Source organism: Nerophis ophidion, linkage group LG29 (assembly GCF_033978795.1).
Source record: "Nerophis ophidion isolate RoL-2023_Sa linkage group LG29, RoL_Noph_v1.0, whole genome shotgun sequence".
NCBI classification, from domain to species: domain Eukaryota; kingdom Metazoa; phylum Chordata; class Actinopteri; order Syngnathiformes; family Syngnathidae; genus Nerophis; species Nerophis ophidion.
In genome coordinates, this window is record NC_084639.1 from 7191143 (window position 1) to 7214722 (window position 23580).

Genomic DNA, 23580 nt, shown 5'->3' on the forward strand with positions numbered 1-23580 from the left:
TACATAAACACACAGATACACATTTTTACACACACACACACACACACACACACAAACACACACACATACCTATCTTTATATATCGATTTGTATACAGAAGATGTGAGACTTACCTTTGCTGGCACTTTCCACGTGCTCCAACTCATCTGGAAACCTCAAGATCTCCGGGAACGTTTCCTCACACTTCTCCGCCAGAAAGTGAAGCAGCGTCGTGCACTGAGTTATCGATTTGGTGTCTCGCAGCTAAAAGGAAATACAATAAAATACCATAAGCAATGTTCAAGTGTACAGTATATTTAGAATAAATTTGGCATAGGGTAAAATATTATGTAATATTAAAAAGTTGAATGTCAGCAGTTTGCAATGTTACATTAACATCAGAATCAATAAAATACAATACAAATGCATAAAATAAATACTATTTCATTAAAACAACCAACTAACTGCGGCGTCTTCAGTAATGCGGACGTTGTACCGATCTGTTGTGGTGAAGAAGGAGCTGAGCCGGAAGGCAAAGCTCTCAATTTACTGGTCGATCTATGTTCCCATCCTCACCTATGGTCATGAGCTTTGGGTAATGACCGAAAGGATAAGATCACGGGTACAAGCGGCCGAAATGAGTTTCCTCAAAGTAAAGCCGCTGCTCCTTCACATCGAGAGGAACCAGATGAGGTGGTTCGGGCATCTGGTCAGGATGCCACCTGAACGCCTCCCGAGGGAGGTATTTAGGGCACGTCCAACCGGTAGGAGGCCACGGGGAAGACCCAGGACACGTTGGGAAGACTATGTCTCCCGGCTGGCCTGGGAACGCCTCGGAATCCCCCAGGAGGAGCTAGACAAAGTGGCTGGAGAGAGAGAAGTCTGGGTTTCCCTGCTTAGGCTGCTGCCCCCGCGACCCGACCTCGGATAAGCGGAAGAAGATGGATGGATGGATAAAAAAAACTAATTAAAATGGTTTTAACATGTTTGTAGTTTATCACGTGTCAAACTCAAGGCCCAGGGTCAATATAGCACTTCATAACCATGGACAAAAACTAGGGAAATTGTTCCAAAATTTCTATACTAAATATTTTTTTTATTTTTTTTAATTTTGACCAAAAAAATTCTTATCTTGTAACTTGCAGATTCATTTTTTTATTTGCACAAACCTAAATACCTAATACATACAGTGGGGCAAAAAAGTATTCAGTCAGCCAGCGATTGTGCAAGTTCTCCCACTTAAAATGATGGCAGAGGTCTGTCATTTTCATCATAGGTACACTTCAACTGTGAGAGACAGAATGTGAAAAAATAATCTAGGAATTCTAAAGAATTTGTAAATTATGGTGGAAAATAAGTATTTGGTTAACCATTCAAATCTCTCACTGATGGAAGGAGGTTTTGGCTCCAAATCTCACGATACATGGCCCCATTCATTCTTTCCTTAACACGGATCAATCGACCTGTCCCCTTAGCAGAAAAACAGCCCCAAAGCATGATGTTTCCACCCCCATGCTTCACAGTAGGTCTGGTGTTCTTGGGATGCAACTCAGTATTCTTCTTCCTCCAAACACGACGAGTTGAGTTTATACCAAAAAATTCTATTTTGGTTTCATATGACCACATGACATTCTCCCATGTGCTCTCTGGCAAACTTCAGACGGTCCTGGACATGCACTGAATTAAGCAGGGGGATACGTCTGGCACTGCAGGATTTGATTCCCTGTCGGCGTAGTGTGTTACTGATGGTAACTTTTGTTACTTTGGTCCCATCTTTCTGCCGGTCATTCACCAGGTCCCACCGTGTAGTTCTAGGATTTTTGCCCAGCGTTCTCATGATCATTTTGACCCCACGGGATGAGATCTTGCGTAAAGCCCCAGACCGAGGGAGCTTATCAGTGGTCTTGTATGTCTTCCATTTTCTGATAATTGCTCCCACAGTTGATTTTTTCACACCAAGCTGCTTGCCTATTGTAGATTCACTCTTCCCAGTCTGGTGCAGGTCTACAATTATTTTCCTGGTGTCCTTTGACAGCTCTTTGGTCTTGGCCATAGTGGAGTTTGGAGCCTAAATGTTTGAGGCTGTGGACAGGTGTCTTTTATACAGATAACGAGTTCAAACAAGTGCCATTAATACAGGTAACGAGTGGAGGACAGAGGAGCTTCTTAAAGGAGAAGTTACAGGTCTGTGAGAGCCAGAGATCTTCTTTGTTTGAAGTGACCAAATACTTATTTTCCACCATAATTTACAAATAAATTATTTAAAATTCCTACAATGTGAATTCCTGGATTTTTCTTTCCACATTCTGTCTCTCACAGTTGAAGTGTACCTATGATGAAAATTACAGACCTCTGCCATCATTTTAAGTGGGAGAACTTGCACAATCGGTGGCTGACTAACTACTTTTTTGCTACACTGTTTCTGCTGTGCACCCTCACCTATGATTTCAAAGAACGTCACCCATCAAATTGCACGCAATTAATGAAATAATCAAAAGCCGAGGCAATTGTGTAATAATATCATTAGGCGATTATACTTTAATATTCATATATATTGGCCCTCTGAGGGCAGCCGTAGCTGCAATGAGGCCTGTAATAAAAAACAAATTGAAACCCTCTGATAGATGACAAAGTTTAACCCTTTAAGGTGCACTTATTAAATCGGAAAATCCCTAAATTAACCCCCAAAGATACATGTTCATATTTAACGTGGCAAATTGCGATCTTGCTTTTTGTTTTACTATGTATACCTATTTTAGTGTGAACATGTATTACCATTATTATATCTTTAACAATAGTGCAGTGTTTTATACAAACAGCATATCATTTTATACTGGATGAGGCACTTCCTGGAGAAATAATGTGTGAATGCTCCAATGCTGAAGTTGAACTGAAATGCTGACATAATGTAGTTTGAAGCATTTACACAATAATAAATAGATGCATTTTGGTGTAAAAAAACATCCGTGTAAATTATTTGGAGCATTCACACAATGATAATAATAATTTGAATAAATAGATGAATGTCGGTGTTGGGAACCATATGTGTGAATGTTTGGCAGCGTTCACACAATAACAATAATAAGTTCAATAAATAGATGCATTTTGGTGTGGAAAACGATGTGTGTGAATGCTCCAAGCATTAACACAATAATAATTAGATGCATTTTGGTGTAGAAAACCATTTGTGTGAACGTTTTGGAGCATTCACACGATAACAATAATACGTTGAATAAATAGATGAATTTTGGTGTTGAAAACCATATATGTGAATACTTTGGAGCATTCACACAGTAAGAAATAGATGCATTTTGGTTTAGAAAACCATTTGTGTGGATTATTTGGAGCATTCACACAATAATAATAATTACATTGAATAAATAAATGAATGATGGTGTTGAAAAGCATATGTGTGAATGTTTTGGAGCATTTACACAATAATAATAATAATAATAATAATAATAATAATAATAATAATTATAAGTTGAATAAATAGATGGATTTTGCTGTAGAAAATATGTGTGAATGCGCCAAAGCATTCACACAAAAATAAATACATGCATTTTGGTGTAGAAAACCATATGTATTCAACTTATTATTATTGTGTGAATGCTCCAAAGCATTCACACAATAATAATAATAATAATAAGTTGAATACATTTATGAATTTTGGTGTTGAAAACCATATATGTGAGTACTTTCGAGCATTCACACAATAAGAAATAGATGCATTTTGGTGTAGAAAACCATTTGTGTGGATTATTTGGAGCATTCACACAATAATAATAATTACATTGAATAAATAAATGAATGATGGTGTTGAAAACCATATGTCTGAATGTTTTGGAGCATTTACACAATAATAATATTAATAATAATAAGTTGAATAAATAGATGGATTTTGTTGTAGAAAACGTGAGTGAATGCGCCAAAGCATTCACAGAAAAATAAATACATGCATTTTGGTGTAGAAAACCATACGTATTCAACTTATTACTGTTATTGTGTGAATGCTCTAAAGCATTCACACAATAATAATAATAAGTTGAATAAATATATGAATTTTGGTGTTGAAAACCATATATGTGAATACTTTCGAGCATTCACACAATAAGAAATAGATGCATTTTGGTTTATAAAACCATTTGTGTGGATTATTTGGAGCATTCACACAATAATAATAATACATTGAATAAATAGATGAATGATGGTGTTGAAAACCATATGTGTGAATGTTTTGGAGCATTTACACAATGACAATAATAATAATAATAATAATAATAATACGTTGAATAAATAGATGGATTTTGCTGTAGAAAACGTGTGTGAATGCGTCAAAGCATTCACACAAAAATAAATACATGCATTTTTGTGTAGAAAACCATAAGTATTCAACTTATTATTATTGTGTGAATGCTCCAAAGCATTCACACAATAATAATAATAAGTTGAATAAATATATTAATTTTGGTGTTGAAAACCATATGTGTGAATGCTTTGGAGCATTCACACAATAAGAAATAGATGCATTTTGGTGTAGAAAACCATTTCTGTGGATTATTTGGAGCATTCACATAATAATAATAATACATTGAATAAATAGATGAATGAAGGTGTTGAAAACCATATGTGTGAATGTTTTGGAACATTCACACTAACAATAATAAGTTGAATAAATAGATGAAATTTGGTGTTGGAAACCACATGTGTGAATGTTTTGTAGCATTCACACAATAACAAATAGATGCATTTCGGTGTAGAAAACCATTATTGTGAATACTTTGGAGCCTTCACACAATAATAATAAGTTGAATAAATATATGAATTTTGGTGTTGAAAACCATATATGTGAATGCTTTGGAGCATTCGCACAATAATAAATAGATGCATTTTGGTGTAAAAGACCATTTGTGTGGATTATTTGGAGCATTCACCCAATAATAATGATACATTGAATAACTATATGAATGATGGTGTTGAAAACCACATGAGTGACTGTTTTGTAGCATTTACACTAACAATAATAAGTTGAATAAATAGATGAAATTTGGTGTTGGAAACCACATGTGTGAATGTTTTGTAGCATTCACACAATAACAAATAGATGCATTAGGTGTAGAAAACCATTTTTGTGAATACTTTGGAGCCTTGACACAATAATAATAAGTTGAATAAATATATGAATTTTGGTGTTGAAAACCATATATGTGAATGCTTTGGAGCATTCGCACAATAATAAATAGATGCATTCTGGTGTAGAAGACCATTTGTGTGGATTATTTGGAGCATTCACCCAATAATAATGATACATTGAATAAATAGATGAATGATGGTGTTGAAAACCACATGAGTGAATGTTTTGTAGCATTTACACTAACAATAATAAGTTGAATAAATAGATGCAATTTGGTGTTGGAAACCACACGTGTGAATGTTTTGTAGCATTCACACAATAACAAATAGATGCATTAGGTGTAGAAAACCATTTTTGTGAATACTTTGGAGCCTTCACACAATAATAATAAGTTGAATAAATATATGAATTTTGGTGTTGAAAACTATATATGTGAATGCTTTGGAGCATTCGCACAATAATAAATAGATGCATTTTGGTGTAGAAGACCATTTGTGTGGATTATTTGGAGCATTCACCCAATAATAATGATACATTGAATAAATAGATGAATGATGGTGTTGAAAACCACATGAGTGAATGTTTTGTAGCATTTACACTAACAATAATAAGTTGAATAAATAGATGCAATTTGGTGTTGGAAACCACACGTGTGAATGTTTTGTAGCATTCACACAATAACAAATAGATGGATTAGGTGTAGAAAACCCTTTTTGTGAATACTTTGGAGCCTTCACACAATAATAATAAGTTGAATAAATAGATAAATTTTAGTGTAAAAAAACATATGTGCAATGCTTTGGAGCATTTACACAATAAAAATAAAAATAATAATACAAATAATAATAAGTTGAATGAATAAAACCAAAATTAATCGATTTATTCAACTTATTATTATTGTGTGAATGCTCCAAAGCATCCACACAATACTAATAATAATAAGTTGAATAAATATATGAATTATGGTGTTGAAAACCACAGGTGTGTGAATGCTTTGGAGCATTCACACAATAATACATAGATGCATTTTGGTGTAGAAAACCACTACAACAATTAATTAACTTCATTCTAAGTTATGATGTGAACATAGAATGCAGGAAAACATGTGACCAGTTAATTGTCCAACAATCAAGCTCCATTCCCTAATAATAACTAAACGTACATTTCTTTTTCCATCTCGCAGCGCACGTGCACGTAAAGTGAAGACAAACACCGGCACCGAGATAACGTCGTCAACATTAAGACAACAAGTCTTCCTGCAATGCACACTCGGGAAAGTTATTCCGTAATCATTCCCCGCCGTGATTGCCGTGCGGCTGCGATGGCCTGCTGGGGGAAGCTAATTAGCGGCGCACAGCACTTTGTACTCACACTGAAAAGTATTCATGCTCCAAACAGCCGCAGTTGGATTTGCTTACACACGCTCGCATAAGCACCTGGCCCCACACACACACACACACACTAAATTGAGACAATTACAGGTCGTCAGTGCAACACACTCTCTCACACACACACACACACTTCATCAAGTGAGGATCAGTCATTTGCTGCTGTTGTGCAACCCCTTCTTCATTTCACGGGTTTTGAACTTTAATGTGTTTATTGTCACACTCCAAGCTGTCACTGCCGCACCAAAAAAAAAAAAAAAACGCGCCGTATTATATTAAACTCAACTGCATGTTTACGCAGATTTAGTCAGCGGAGACGGTATCTGTTTTTCCCGTCGGCTCATCTGGAAAAATGCTGGAGTCGAACTAATATTGGGATTTATGACATATACAGTCATGGTCAAAAGTATAGATCAGGGGTCACCAACCTTTTTGAAACCAAGAGCTACTTCTTGGGTACTGATTAATGCGAAGGGCTACCAGTTTGATACACACTTAAATAAATTGCCAGAAATAGCCAATTTGCTCAATTTACCTTTAATAAATAAATCTATAGATATATATAAAAAAATGGGTATTTCTGTCCATCATTCCGTCGTATATTTTTTTTTTCCTGTTACGGAAGTTTTTTTTGTAGAGAATAAATGAAGAAAAAAAACACTTAATTGAACGGTTTAAAAGAAAAAAATGAAAACATTTTGAAACAGTTTATCTTTAATTTCAACTCTTTAAAATTCAACCGAAAACAATGAATAGAAAAACTAGCTAATTCCAATCTTTTTGAAAAAAATAAAAAAGATAATTTATGGAACATCATTAGTATTTTTTTCCTGATTAAGATTCATTTTAGAATTTTGATGACATGTTTTAAATACCATAGGTTAAAATCCAATCTGCACTTTGTTAGAATATATAACTGTCAAGCCGTGACATGGATTTGGGTTGTTTCTTCGACGCAGATGATGATTAGCACGAGCAAGACGTGACTGTGAGTACACCTTTTTTATTAGTGAAGTGAAGTGAATTATATTTACATAGCGCTTTTACTCTAGTGACTCAAAACGCTTTTAGGGGACGGCGTGGCGCAGTGAGAAAGTGGCCGTGCGCAACCCGAGGGTCCCTGGTTCAATCCTCGCCTAGTACCAACCTCGTCACGTCCGTTGTGTCCTGAGCAAGACACTTCACCCTTGATCCTGATGAGTGCTGGTTAGCGCCTTGTATGGCAGCTCCCTCCATCAGTGTGTGAATGTGTGTGTGAATGGGTAAATGTGGAAGTAGTGTCAAAGCGCTTTGAGTACCTTGAAGGTAGAAAAGCGCTATACAAGTACAACCCATTTACCATTTACATAGTGAAACCCAATATCTAAGTTACATTCAAACCAGTGTGGGTGGCACTGGGAGCAGGTGGGTAAAGTGTCTTCCCCAAGGACACAACGGCAGTGACTAGGTTGGCAGAAGCGGGAATCGAACCTGCAACCCTCAAATTGCTGCCAGGGCCACTCTACCAACCGACCTAAACCGCCCCATTAAACACTATAACTAATAAAAGACAAACAAAAAGGTACAAAACTTGGCTACACAATACAAACATGAAACAAAAACACTTGCTCGATGGCATGAAATAATGGACATAAACAAAAGACTTATTACAAACGCAATTGACTATAAACTATATACAAAAACTTACACGACATGGAACTACGGACGAGGGCATGAAGGAGGTGCAGCATGGGTAGCGTGTGTTAGGATGCCAGGACCTCAATCAATCAATCAATCAATCAATGTTTATTTATATAGCCCTAAATCACAAATGTCTCAAAGGACTGCACAAACCATTACAACTACGACATCCTCGGAAGAACCCACAAGAAGACAAGAAAAAGAGTGACTTAAATAGTAGCTATGATGATTAGTGAAACCAGGTGTGAGGCTGAGAACAGGGACGTGACATGACTGGTGAAAACTAATGGGTTGGCATGGAGACGAAAACAAACCAGGAAGTGCCAAGACGGAACTAAATGTCCAAGAAACTAAACATAACCTGACCAAACATGGAAAAAAATCCAAAACATAATCTTACAGGCGTGACAATAACAAATTGGACTAAGCTATATTTCTAAAAAAGACAAATCATTATTTCTTCTAGATTTCCCAGAACAAAAATTTTAAAAGAAATTCAAAATACTTTGAAATAATATTTAAATTTGATTTTACAGATTTTATAGATTTGCCAGAATATTGTTTTTTAATTTTAATCATAATAAGTTTGAAGAAATACTTCACAAATATTCTTCGTCGAAAAAACAGAAGCTAAAATGAAGAATTAAATTAAAATGTATTTATTATTCTTTACAATAATAATTTAAAAAAAATATTTGAACATTGATTTAAATTGTCAGGAAAGAAGAGGAAGGAATTTAAAAGGTAAAACGGTATATGTGTTTTAAAATCCTAAAATCATTTCTAAGGTTGTATTTTTTCTCTAAAATTGTCTTTCTGAAAGTTATAAGAAGCAAAGTAAAAAAAAAAAAAGAATTTATTCAAACAAGTGAAGACCAAGTTTTTGAAATATTTTATTGGATTTTCAAATTCTATTTGAGTTTTGTCTCTCTTAGAATTAAAAATGTCGAGGAAAGCAAAACCAGATTGCTAGGAAATAAATAAAATTTAAAAAAATAAAGGCAGCTCACTGGTAAGTGCTGCTATATGAGCTATTTTTAGAACAGGCCAGCGGGCGACTCATCTGGTCCTTACGGGCTACCTGGTGCCCGCGGGCACCGCGTTGGTGACCCCTGGAATAGATACACTTATCATGGCTGTCTTTAGTTTACAATCATTTCTACAACTCTTATTTTTTTTGTGATGGAGTGATGGAAGAAGACAAAAAAACATTCATGAAGTTTGGTTCTTTTATGAGTTTCTTATTTACACGTTTCACTGCAATAAGGCCCTTTTGGTACCCATCCACAAGTTTCTGGTTGAAATTTTGTTTCATCTAACATCACATGGACACATATAAGACCTTCTGGAGGAAAGTTATGTGGTCGGATGAAACAAAACTTAATACGCAGCAATATGTTTGGAGGAAAAAAGGTGAGGCCTTTAATTCCAGGAACACCACACCTACCGCCAAGCATGGTGGTGGTAGTATTATGCTCTGAGCCTGTTTTTCTGCCAATGGAACTGGTGCTTTGCAGACAGTAAATGGGATAATTACCTCCAAATTCTTCAAGTCTACCTAAAATTCTCAACCCGGACGTTGGGTCTTGGGCGCAGTTGGGTGTTCCAACAGGACAATGACCTCAACACACGTCAAAAGGGGTAAAATAATGGCTAAATCAAGCTAGAATTAAGATTTTACAATGGCCTTCCCAAAGTCCTGATTCAAACGTGTGGACAATGCTGAAGAAACAAGTCCATGTCAGAAAACCGACACATTTAGCTGAACCGCACCAATGTTGTCAAGAGGAGTGGTCAAAAATTCAAGCAGAAGCTTGTCAGAAGCTTATGGATTTAATTTTATTTCAGACCCATATCACGTAAGAAAAAAAACATACAATAAAAACCCAAATAAAATAAATACAAGCAGGAATAAAATAAATACTATTTATATAAGAAAAAAAACCCTGGGCTCTACCACCCCCCACGACGCCAAAAGGGACACACGATAGAAAAATGGATGGAAAAATGAAATCCACAATATTCAATGCCCCTCTAGAATATGACTTTATGCTTATTTGAATTTATTGTTCAAAATGTAAAAAAATAAATAAATATATATGACTAGTTTTTTGGGGAAATACATTTCAATGGTCATTATTGTAAAGACAATACATGTCATTTTATAAAATTATATCTTTATTCTCACGTAGAAAACATTTGTTCTTGGCCTATTTTAATCCTCTTAACGTTATAGCAAGTACAACATATTTTGTTATTTGCATAACACTTATTGTCAATGCACAACAGATGAGTAGAAATAACATTTTAAAATATGCAAAAAAAATGTGGCTTTGGGCAGGATTTAAGCTTCTAATAATAGACCAGTGTTTTTCAACTAGTGTGCCGTGAGATATTGCCTGGTGTGCCGTGGGAGATTATGCAAATTCACCTGACTGGTCCAAACACTATATTTTTTCAAATCAATAATTATAATCCTCAAATAACGTGCCGTTGTCGAGTGTCTGTGCTGTCTACAACTTGGCAGGGTAACCATGTAATACTTTTCCATATCAGTAGGTGTCAGCAGGTAGTTTATTACTTTGTAGAACGCGTCGGGTGAGACGATTCCAATATGCAGAACACAGCGGGAGACAGTGTTCAGGTAAGAGGCAAGTCCCGCTCGGAAAAGGCACTGAAGCATAGGGGATAGCTATGTAAAACGAAAGTAAAACTGAACTGGCTGCAAAGTAAAAAAAAATAGAATGCTGGAGGAGAGCAGCAGACAGCGTCCACAAAGTACATCCAAACATGACAATTAATTTTCCCACAAAGAAGGATAGCGTCCCCACAACTGAAACAGTCTCAAATGCAAAATCACAGCAGGTGCTGAGAATAGGACTCAAAGGAAAAACAGAATGCTGGACGACAACAAAGACTTAAAGGTGTGGAGCAGCAGACAGCGTCCACAAAGTAGATCCGAACATGACGATTAACAATTTCCCCACAAAGAAGGATATCGTCCGCACAACTGAAACAGTATCAAATGCGAAAACAAAGCAGGTGCGGGGAATAGCACTGAAAGGAAAAACAGTACACTGGACGACAGCAAAGACTTACAGGTGCGGAGCAACAAACGGTGTCCACAAAGTACATCTGAACATGACAATTAAACATTTCCCCAAAAACAACGATGGCGTCCGCACAACTGAAACAGTTTTAAATGCGAAAACAAAGCAGGTGCAGGGAATAGCACTCAAAGGAAAAAAAACAGAATGGTGGATGACAGCAACGACTGCAGAGCAGCAGACGGCGTCCGCAAAGTACATCCGAACATGACAATTAACATTTTCCCCACAGGAAAGATAGCGTCCGCACAACTGAAACAGTCTTAAATGCGAAAACAAAGCAGGTGCGGGGAATAGCACTCAAAGGAAAAACAGAATGCTGGACGACGGCAAAGACTTACAGGTGCGGAGCAGCAGACGGCGTCCACAAAGTCCTTCCAAACTGGAGAATTAAGAATTTTCCCACAAAGAAAGATAGCGTCCACACAATTGAAACATTTTCAAATGCGAAAACAAAACAAGTGCGGGGAATAGCACTCAAAGGAAAAACAGAACGCTGGACGACAGCAAAAAGAGTTACAGCGTGCGGGGCAGCAGACGGCGTCCACAAAGTACATCCGAACATGACAATTAAACATTTCTCCACAAAGAACGATAGCGTCTGCACAACTGAAACAGTCTCAAATGCGAAAACAAAGCAGGTGCGGGGAATAGCACTCAAAGGAAAAACAGAATGCTGAACGCCAACAAAGTTTTACAGGTGCGGAGCAGCAGATGGCGTCCACAAAGTACATCAGAACATGACCATTAACAATTTCTCCACAAAGAAGGATAGCGTCCGCACAACTGAAACAGTCTTAAATGTGGAAAAAAAGGCAGGCGCGTAAAATAGCACTCAAAGGAAAAACAGAATGCTGGACGACAGCAAAGACTTACTGGCGCGGAGCAGCAGACGGCATCCACAAAGTACATCCGAACATGACAATTAACAATTTCCCCACAAAGAAGGATAGTGTCCGCACAACTGAAACAGTATCAAATGCGAAAACAAATTAGGTGCGTTGAATAGCACTCAAAGGAAAAAAAACAGAATGCTGGATGACAGCAACGACTGCAGAGCAGCAGACGGCGTCCACAAAGTACATCTGAACATGACAATTAGCCATTTCCCCACAAAGAAAGATAGTGTCCGCACAACTTAAACAGTCTTAAATACGAAATCACAGCAGGTGCTGGGAATAGCACTCAAAGGAAAAATAGAATGCTGGACGACAAAAAAGACTTACAGGTGCGGAGCAGCAGATGGCGTCCTCAAAGTACATCCAAACGTGACAATTAACAATTTCCACACAAACAACGATAGTGTCTGCACACCTGAAACAGTCTCAAATGTGAAAAAAAAAACAGGCGCGTAGAATAGCACTCAAAAGAAAAACAGAATGCTGGATGACAAAAAAGACTTACAGGTGCGGAGCAGCAGATGGCGTCCACAAAGTACATCTAAACATGACAATTAACAATTTCTACACAAAGAACGATAGCGTCTGCACAATTGAAACAGTCTTTAATACAAAAAAAAAACAGGTGCGAGTAATAGCACTCAAACGAAGGCATGAATCAGGAAACAGGAAGGGCCACCAAAATAACAGCACAAGGCAGGAACTAAAGCACTACACACTGGAAAACACCAATAAACTCAAAATAAGGCACAACAACCAGGTGGAATTTTACTTTTTAACCTTTTCTGCTGGTGGTGTGCCTCCATATTTTTTTTCTTTAAAAAAAAATGTGCCTTGGCTGAGAAAAGTTTGAAAAACACTGTCATAGACTACGTCCTTGCTTCAAATTAAAATGAACACAAATCTGTTCCGCGTCTTTAATTATTAAAAGCGGCACCGACAAATTGTTATTTAATGTCGCTTGTTGTTCCCCCTCGGCTTACGCCAGGGATGTTTTTTGGAGTGACGGAGCAGCTGTTTTGCGCCGTTCATTCAATATGTTGCAGCCTCTGCAGGTTGAACAACATGTCATCAAATAAATATATATATATATTTTTTTGTTGTTGTCATTTTAATACACTCAATCTGTATCGACAATAACATCACATTTCAGCCAGCCGCCATTAAGTGTGCTCTATGTGATCAGGTTCATCCCAGAGCGTTGTGTGTCCTTGACAAAGGTGTGTGTGTGTGTGTGTGTGTGTGTGTGTGTGTGTGTTCTGGCAATGCCGACTTAATGGGGACATCGCTCTGTTTACACACCTTTAGGGGATTTCTGACAATATGGGGACCAAAAAAAAAAACAGGGAAACCTTTTTAAATGATACACTGCAAAAACTGAAATCTAAGTAAGATGAAATATCTTAAATAAGGGTGATATTTGCTTATTTTCTGTCTGATAAGATAATTCTTTTCACTAAGTAGATTTTATGTTAGTGTTTTACTTGTTTTAAGGGTTTTGGTCCTAAGTGTACTCAGTGAGATATTACAGCTTGTAGCTGAGATTTTATGACCTACATTGAGTAAAACATGCTTGAAATTAGAATATCGACTGATGCAAAGTATAACACTACTTTTTTAAAGTAATCATTTCATGATGCCGAGCGCATATCATTATGTTAAGATAATGGCACGAGCATTTACTTAATTTAAGAATATTTTTCAACATATTGAGCAAAAAAGGTCAAATTTTTTTTTTTCTACCAAGAAAAGTGCACTTGTTATTAGTGAGAATATACTTATTTTAAGGTATTTTTGGGTTCATTGAGGATAGCTCATTTTATTTGTTTTGGAAAGTCCTGACAAGCCGAATTGTGTTGTTCTATTGGCAGATAATTGTGCTTAGTTCAAATAGATTACCCATAATTTTAGTCTTTTTTTTTTTCCTGTTTTTGAACAATGCCTTTTTGCAGTGTAGTCATATCCATTCTGAAGATGCCTAAGTGATTTCTGTGGTTAAAGGTAAGATAAGATAATCCTTTATTGATCCCACAACAGGGAAATTTGGGTTACTTATATTGATTGATTGAAACTGTTATTAGTAGATTGCACAGTACAGTACATATTCCGTATAATTGACCACTAAATGGTAACACCCGAATAAGTGTTTCAACTTGTTTAAGTCAGGGTCCATGTTAATCTATACATAGTGCTTTGTTTACGTGTTTCAAATATCGGTAAAAGAAAAAAATATATATTGAAAAGAGAAACATTTTTTATCCTGTCATTAAAAGTACTCTGATTCTGTATTCCATCCTTAGGTTCAAACACTGATGACATCTATTAAACAAGACAAGAAGCAAGGAATTAAACAGAGACCAAATTAAATTTGGCTCAATTGAGGAGAAACGTCTGGACTGTACTCTTTGTACAGTGTCCCACCACACTCTAATGAAAGACTGTACGCCTCCTCTTTTATTTGGACTTTCCCTCATTACATGGCGACAGCTGTTTCTAAAGGTACGGGGTCGTAAACAGCCGCCGCTCTTGGTTACAAAACAGTTCAAAGAAAGGTCGTCAAACAGTTCAAAGAAGAGGTGCCTGGTGCTTGGGCAGGTCCTGCTTTCTCTCCGCTTTGTTTACGTGTTTCAAATATTGGTAAAAGAGAACATTTATGTTCTTGAAAAGTGAAACATTTGTTATCCTGGCATTAATAGTACTGTGATTCTGTATTCCATCCTGGCTTAGTGTTCCTTTGGATGACATTTTCATACAGCATGATTACAAAACATTATTACCTTAAAGCAGGGGTCATCAACCTTTTTGAAATTAAGAGCTACTTCTTGGGTAATGATTAATGCGAAGGGCTACCAGTTTAATACACACTTAAATAAATTGGTAGAAATAGCCAATTTGCTCAATTTACCTTTAACTCTATTGATTGATTGATTGATTGATTGAAACTTATATTAGTAGATTGCACAGTACAGTACATATTGCGTACAATTCACCAACTAAATGGTAACACCCGAATAAGTGTTTCAACTTGTTTAAGTCAGGGTCCACGTTAATCCATTAATGGTGCTTTGTTTACGTGTTTCAAATATCGGTAAAAGAAAAAATGTATTTTCTTGAAAAGAGAAACATTTTTTATCCTGTCATTAAAAGTACTCTGATTCTGTATTCCATCCTTAGGTTCAAACATTGATGACATCTATTAAACAAGACAAGAAGCAAGGAATTAAACAGAGACCGAATTAAATTTGGCTCAATTGAGGAGAAACGTCTGGACTGTACTCTTTGTACAATCCCACCACGCTCTGACGAATGATTGTACGCCTCCTCTTTTATTTGGACTTTCCCTCATTACATGGCGACAGCTGTTTCTAAAGGGACGGGGGTCGTAAACAGCCGCCGCTCTTGGTTACAAAACAGTTCAAAGAAAAGGTCGTCAAACAGTTCAAAGAAGAGGTGCCTGGTGCTTGGGCAGGTCCTGCTTTCTCTCCGCTTTGTTTACGTGTTTCAAATATTGGTAATAGAGAACATTTATGTTCTTGAAAAGTGAAACATTTGTTATCCTGGCATTAATAGTACTGTGATTCTGTATTCCATCCTGGTTTAGTGTTCCTTAGGATGACATTTTCATACAGCATGATTACAAAATATTATTACCTTAAAGCAGGGGTCATCAACCTTTTTGAAATTAAGAGCTACATCTTGGGTACTGATTAATGCGAAGGGCTACCAGTTTGATACACACTTAAATAAATTGCTACAAAAAGCCAATTTGCTCAATTTACCTCTATTGATTGATTGAAACTTTGATTAGTAGATTGCACAGTACAGTACATATTCCATACAATTGACCACTAAATGGTAACACCCGAATACGTTTTTCAACTTGTTTAAGTCGGGGTCCACGTTAATCAATTCATGGTGCTTTGTTTACGTGTTTCAAATATTGATAAAAGAGAAAATGTATTTTATTGAAAAGAGAAAAAATTGTTAACCTGTCATTAAAAGTACTCTAATTCTCCATTCCATCCTTAGGTTCAAACATTGATGACATCTATTAAACAAGACAAGAAGCAAGGAATTAAACAGAGACCGAATTAAATTTGGCTCAATTGAGGAGAAACGTCTGGACTGTACTCTTTGTACAATCCCACCACGCTCTGACGAATGATTGTACGCCTCCTCTTTTATTTGGACTTTCCCTCATTACATGGCAACAGCTGTTTCTCAAGGGTTGGGGGTCGTAAACAGCCGTCGCTCTTGGTTACAAAACAGTTCAAAGAAAAGCTCGTCAAACAGTTCAAAGAAGAGGTGCCTGGTGCTTGGGCAGGTCCTGCTTTCTCTCCGCTTTGTTTACGTGTTTCAAATATTGGTAAAAGAGAACATTTATGTTCTTGAAAAGTGAAACATTTGTTATTCTGGCATTAATAGTACTGTGATTCTGTATTCCATCCTGGCTTAGTGTTCCTTTGGATGACATTTTCATACAGCATGATTACAAAACATTATTACCTTAAAGCAGGGGTCATCAACCTTTTTGAAATTAAGAGCTACTTCTTTGGTACTGATTAATGCAAAGGAATACCAGTTTGATACACACTTAAATAAATTGCTGGAAATAGCCAACTTGCTCAATTTACCTTTAATTCTATTGATTGACTGATTGATTGAAACTTTGATTAGTAGATTGCACAGTACAGTACACATTCCGTACAATTGACTACTAAATGGTAACACCCAAATAAGTTTTTCAACTTGTTTAAATCCATGTTAATCAATTCATGGTACTTTGTTTACGTGTTTCAAATATTGGTAAAAGAGAAACATTTGTTATCCTGTCATTAATAGTACTGTGATTCTGTATTCTATCCTTAGGTTCAAACACTGATGACATCTATTAAACAACACAAGAAGCAAGGAATTAAACAAAGACAGAATTAAATTTGGCTTAATTGAGGAGAAATGTCTTTGTACAGTCCCACCACGCTCTGATAAAAGATTGGACACCTCCTCTTTTATTTGGACTTTCCCTGATTACATAGCAACAGCTGTTTCGAAAGGGACAGGGGTCGTAAACAGCCGCCGCCGTTGGTTACAAAACAGCTCAAAGAAAAGGTCGTAAACAGTTCAAAGAAGAGGTGCCTGGAGCTTGGGCAGGTACTGCTTTCTGCTTTGGTCCCCATGAACCATATTAACGCTTTTTCCCCAGGGCCCCCAGTAAGAATGATCACCACATTACTTCATCATTCCACAGATTTAAAGATGTGTAGGAGTTAACTGGGCAGTGGCTATTTTACCTCATTTTTTTATGCCTCCACAACCTGTAGAAAGGGTGGTCCCCACAAGGTATGATCAAACAATTGGTCCCCATTCCGAATGACAACTAAAAAGTGTGTGTGTGTGCGTGTGTGTGTGTGTGTGTTGCTCATTCTCATCAACCTCCTCCTCCCTGATGAGCCCATTAGGTAACCCAGAACTGCTACCCAGGGGTCAATTCACCTGATTGACTCAAAGAATACTTTTTTTGCTCTCTCGTTCATCAATAATTGGCCAATCAGCCTCCCGGGGCCTTTACTCGGCTCTGCACTGAGACGACACGGCTACACCATGATTGCTACACGTGTGAACATGCACTTTTTTTCACCCTTTCCCTTTGTCCGAAAAAAAAAAAAAAAAAAACATCTACGAGCTGGTCTGGCATTTCAGCATGAATTGAGCCTTCCAGAAACAATAACAAACACGTCATTCCAAATGTCAAAACAGCGTTCGTCTGTGTCGTGCACAATGCAAAACCCTTTTATCTGCAGCGTAGCGTCCATTAGAGCAGAACTATCCGACTAAATGCTTTTAAAGGACATTTTCAGAGAGCTAAGTACAGTCATACATAAAACATTAGCCGACACACACACACTGTGATTACTGTGTGCTGTCAAAGATCCTCTAATAGCAGGAGAGCTCTGATGTTTTTAAAGACGTATAGCAAATAAGGCTAGTCAAAGATCTTCTAATAGTAGGAGGGTTGTGATGTTTTTAAAGACATAAATCATGCTAGTCAAAGACCCTCTACAAAGCATGAGACCTCTGTTTTTTTATAGACTTACAGCAAATAATGCTAGTCAAAGATCCTCTAATAGCAGGAGAGCTCTGATGTTTTTAAAGACGTATAGTAAACAACGCTAGTCAAAGATCTTCTAATAGTAGGAGAGTTGTGATTTTTTAAAGACATAAATTATGCTATTCAAAGACCCTCCACGAAGCATGAGACCTCTGTTTTTTTTATAGACTTAAAGCAAATAATGCCAGTCAAAGATCCTGTAATTGCAGGAGGGCTCTAATGTTTTTAAATCCTTAAAGCAAATCATGGTCGTCAAAGATCCTCTAAAAAGCAGGGGAGATCTGATGTTTTTTAAGACACAGCAAATCACTCTAGTCAAAGATCCTATGAAAAGTAGAATAACGCTCATGTTTTAAAGACTTAAAGCAAATAATGCTAGTCAAATATCCTTTAATAGTAAGGGAGTTCTGATGTTTTTAAAGACGTATAGCACACCATGTTAGTCAAAGATCCTATAAAAAACAGCATAGCTCTGATGTTTTAAAGACTTAAAGCAAATCACGCTAGTAAAAGATCCTGTAATAGTAAGGGAGTTATGATGCTTTTAAAGACGTAAAGCAAATCATGCTAGTCAAAGATTCTCTAAAAAGCAAGAAAGCACAGATGTTTTTGAAGACTTAATGCAAATCATGCTGGTCAAAGATCATCTAAAGAGCAGGAGACCACTGTTTTTTATAGACTTGCAGCAAATAATGCTAGTCAAAGATCCTCTAATTGCAGGAGGGCTCTGATGTTTTGAACCCTTAAAGCAAATCATGCGGGTCAAAGATCCTCTAAAAAGCAGGGGAGTTCTGATGTTTTTAAATACACAGCAAATCATTCTAGTCAAAGATCCTATGAAAAGTGGAATAGCGCTCATGTTTTAAAGACTTAAAGCAAATAATGCTAGTCAAAGATCCTCTGATAGTAAGGGAGTTCTGATGTTTTTAAAGACGTATAGCACACCATGTTAGTCAAAGATCCTATAAAAACGGAATAGCTCTGATGTTTTAAAGACTTAAAGCAAATAATGCTAGTAAAAGATCCTCTAATAGTAAGGGAGTTAGGATGTTTTTAAAGACGTATAGCAAACCACGCCAGTCAAAGATCTTCTAATAGTAGGAGGGTTGTGATGTTTTTAAAGACATAAATCATGCTAGTCAAAGACCCTCTACAAAGCATGAGACTTCTGTTTTTTTAAAGACTTACAGCAAATAATGCTAGTCAAAGATCCTCTAATAGCAGGAGAGCTCTGATGTTTTTTAAAGACATATAGCAAATAAGGCTAGTCAAAGATCTTCTAATATTAAGAGAGTTGTGATGTTTTTAAAGACATAACAAATCATGCAAGGCAAAGACCCTCCACAAAGCATGAGACCTCTGTGTTTTTTATAGACTTACAGCAAATAATGCTAGTCAAAGATCCTTTAATTGCAGGAGGGCTCTGATGTTTTGAACCCTTAAAGCAAATCATGCTTGTCAAAGATCCTCTAAAAAGCAGGGGAGATCTGATGTTTTTAAAGACACAGCAAATCATTCTAGTCAAAGATCCTATGAAAAGTAGAATAGCGCTCATGTTTTAAAGACTTAAAGCAAATACTGTTAGTTAAAGATCCTCTAATAGCAGGGGAGTTCTGATGTTTTTAAAGACAAAGCAAATCATTTAGTCAAAGATTATATGAAAAGGAGAATAGCTCTCATGTTTTCAAGACTTAATGCAAATCCTGCTAGTCAAAGATCCTCTAACAAGCACGGGAGTACTGATGTTTTTAAAGACACAGCAAATCACTCTAGTCAAAGATCCTATGAAAAGTAGAATAGCGCTCATGTTTTAAAGACTTAAAGCACATAATGCTAGTCAAAGATCCTCTACTAGTAAGACAGTTTTGATGTTTTAAAGACATATAGCAAATAATGCTAGTCAAATATCCTCTAAAAAGCAGGAAAGCATGGATGTTTTTTTAAAGACTTAAAGCAAATCATGCTCGTCAAAGATCCTCTAAAAAGCAGGGGAGATCTGATGTTTTTTAAGACACAGCAAATCACTCTAGTCAAAGATCCTATGAAAAGTAGAATAACGCTCATGTTTTAAAGACTTAAAGCAAATAATGCTAGTCAAATATCCTTTAATAGTAAGGGAGTTCTGATGTTTTTAAAGACGTATAGCACACCATGTTAGTCAAAGATCCTATAAAAAACAGCATAGCTCTGATGTTTTAAAGACTTAAAGCAAATCACGCTAGTAAAAGATCCTGTAATAGTAAGGGAGTTATGATGCTTTTAAAGACGTAAAGCAAATCATGCTAGTCAAAGATTCTCTAAAAAGCAAGAAAGCACAGATGTTTTTGAAGACTTAATGCAAATCATGCTGGTCAAAGATCATCTAAAGAGCAGGAGACCACTGTTTTTTATAGACTTGCAGCAAATAATGCTAGTCAAAGATCCTCTAATTGCAGGAGGGCTCTGATGTTTTGAACCCTTAAAGCAAATCATGCGGGTCAAAGATCCTCTAAAAAGCAGGGGAGTTCTGATGTTTTTAAATACACAGCAAATCATTCTAGTCAAAGATCCTATGAAAAGTGGAATAGCGCTCATGTTTTAAAGACTTAAAGCAAATAATGCTAGTCAAAGATCCTCTGATAGTAAGGGAGTTCTGATGTTTTTAAAGACGTATAGCACACCATGTTAGTCAAAGATCCTATAAAAACGGAATAGCTCTGATGTTTTAAAGACTTAAAGCAAATAATGCTAGTAAAAGATCCTCTAATAGTAAGGGAGTTAGGATGTTTTTAAAGACGTATAGCAAACCACGCCAGTCAAAGATCTTCTAATAGTAGGAGGGTTGTGATGTTTTTAAAGACATAAATCATGCTAGTCAAAGACCCTCTACAAAGCATGAGACTTCTGTTTTTTTAAAGACTTACAGCAAATAATGCTAGTCAAAGATCCTCTAATAGCAGGAGAGCTCTGATGTTTTTTAAAGACATATAGCAAATAAGGCTAGTCAAAGATCTTCTAATATTAAGAGAGTTGTGATGTTTTTAAAGACATAACAAATCATGCAAGGCAAAGACCCTCCACAAAGCATGAGACCTCTGTGTTTTTTATAGACTTACAGCAAATAATGCTAGTCAAAGATCCTTTAATTGCAGGAGGGCTCTGATGTTTTGAACCCTTAAAGCAAATCATGCTTGTCAAAGATCCTCTAAAAAGCAGGGGAGATCTGATGTTTTTAAAGACACAGCAAATCATTCTAGTCAAAGATCCTATGAAAAGTAGAATAGCGCTCATGTTTTAAAGACTTAAAGCAAATACTGTTAGTTAAAGATCCTCTAATAGCAGGGGAGTTCTGATGTTTTTAAAGACAAAGCAAATCATTTAGTCAAAGATTATATGAAAAGGAGAATAGCTCTCATGTTTTCAAGACTTAATGCAAATCCTGCTAGTCAAAGATCCTCTAACAAGCACGGGAGTACTGATGTTTTTAAAGACACAGCAAATCACTCTAGTCAAAGATCCTATGAAAAGTAGAATAGCGCTCATGTTTTAAAGACTTAAAGCACATAATGCTAGTCAAAGATCCTCTACTAGTAAGACAGTTTTGATGTTTTAAAGACATATAGCAAATAATGCTAGTCAAATATCCTCTAAAAAGCAGGAAAGCATGGATGTTTTTTTAAAGACTTAAAGCAAATCATGCTAGTCAAAGATCCTCAAATAGTAAGCGAGTTCTGATGTTTTAAAGACGTGTAGCAAGTCATGCTAGTCAAAGACCCTCTAATAGTAGGGGGGCTCTGATGTTTTAAATACTTAAAGCAAATCATGCAAGTCAAATATCCTCTAAAAAACAGGGGCACTATTCATGTTTTAAAGATGTATAGCAAATAATGCTAGTCAAAGATTCTCTAATAGCAAGAAAGCTCTGATGTTTTAAATACTTACTGCAAATCATGCTCGTCAAAGATCTTCTAAAAAACAGAGTTCTAATGTTTTGAAAGAATACAAGCAAGTCATGCTAGTCAAAGATCCTATAAAAAGCAGACCTCTGATGTTTTTAAAGACTTATAGCAAATAACGTAAGTCAACAATCATCTAAAACGCAGGAGACCTCAGTTGTTTAATAGACTTACAGCAAATAATGATAGTCAAAGATCCTCTAATTGCAGGAGAGCACTGATGTTTTTCAAACTTAAAGCAAATCATGCTAGTCAAAGTTCGTCTAATAGCAAAAGAGCACTTGGGTTTCAAAAAAAACTTATAGCAAATGATGCTAATCAAAGATCCTCTAATAACAGGACAACTCTAATGTTTTAAATACTTAAAGCAAATCATGCTAGTCAAAGATCCTCTAAAAAGCAGAACCGCTGATTTTTTTAAAAGACGTCTCGCAAATCATGCTAGTCAAAGATCCTCTAATAGTAGGTGAGCTCTGATGTTTTTGAATACTTAAAGCAAATAATGCTAGTCTAACATCCTCTAAAAAGCAAGAGTTCTAATGTTTTTAAATAATTAAAGCAAATCATGCTAGTCAAAGATCCTATAAAAAGGCAGACCTCTGATGTTTTGAAAGACTTATAGCAAATAATGTTACTTAAAGATTATCTAAAAAGCACGAGACCTCGGTTTTTTTTAGACTTACAGCAAAAAATGTTAGTCAAAGATCCTTTAATAGCAAAAGAGCACTGATGTTTTTTGAAGACTTATAGCAAATAATGCTAATCAAATATCCTCTAATAACAGGACAACTCTATTGTTTTAAATACTTAAAGCAAATCATGCTAGTCAAAGATCCTCTAATAGCAGGAGAGCTCAGATATTTTTAAATACTTATTGCAAATCATGCTCGTCAAAGATCCTCTAAAAAGCAGGAGAGCTGTATTTTTTATAGACTTACAGAAAATAATGCTTGTCAAAGATCCTCTAATAGCAGGAGAGCTCTGAAGATTTAACATATTTACAGCAAATCATGCTGGTCAAAGATCCTCTAAAAAGCAGGGGACCTGTTTTTTATAGACTTACAGCAAATAATGCTAATCAAAGATCCTCTAATAGCAGGGGAGTTCTGGTGTTTTTAAAGACTTAAAGCTAATTGTTCTTGTCAAAGATCCTCTAATAGTAAGAGAGTTCTGATGTTTTTAAATACTTACAGCAAATCATGCTAGTCAAAGATCCTCTAAAAAGCAGGAGACGTTTTTTTCTAGTCTTACAGAAAATAATGCTAGTCAAACATCCTCTAATAGCAGGAGAGCTCTGATGTTTTTAAATACTTGTTTCAAATCATGCTAGTCAAAGGTCCTCTATAAAG

The 23580-nt window shown here is 36.3% G+C and overlaps 1 protein-coding gene across 4 annotated transcripts in view; it reads right to left on the reverse strand.

Annotated features, from left to right (window-relative positions):
- Window positions 1-23580, reverse strand: part of diaph2 (diaphanous-related formin 2) — a 1158885-nt gene that overhangs the window by 425245 nt on the left and 710060 nt on the right. For all 4 annotated transcript variants that reach the window (XM_061891998.1, XM_061891999.1, XM_061891997.1 and 1 more), the window contains one exon: window positions 114-243. In XM_061891998.1, coding sequence (XP_061747982.1) covers window positions 114-243 — 130 coding nt within the window. The remainder of the gene's footprint in view (window positions 1-113; window positions 244-23580) is intronic.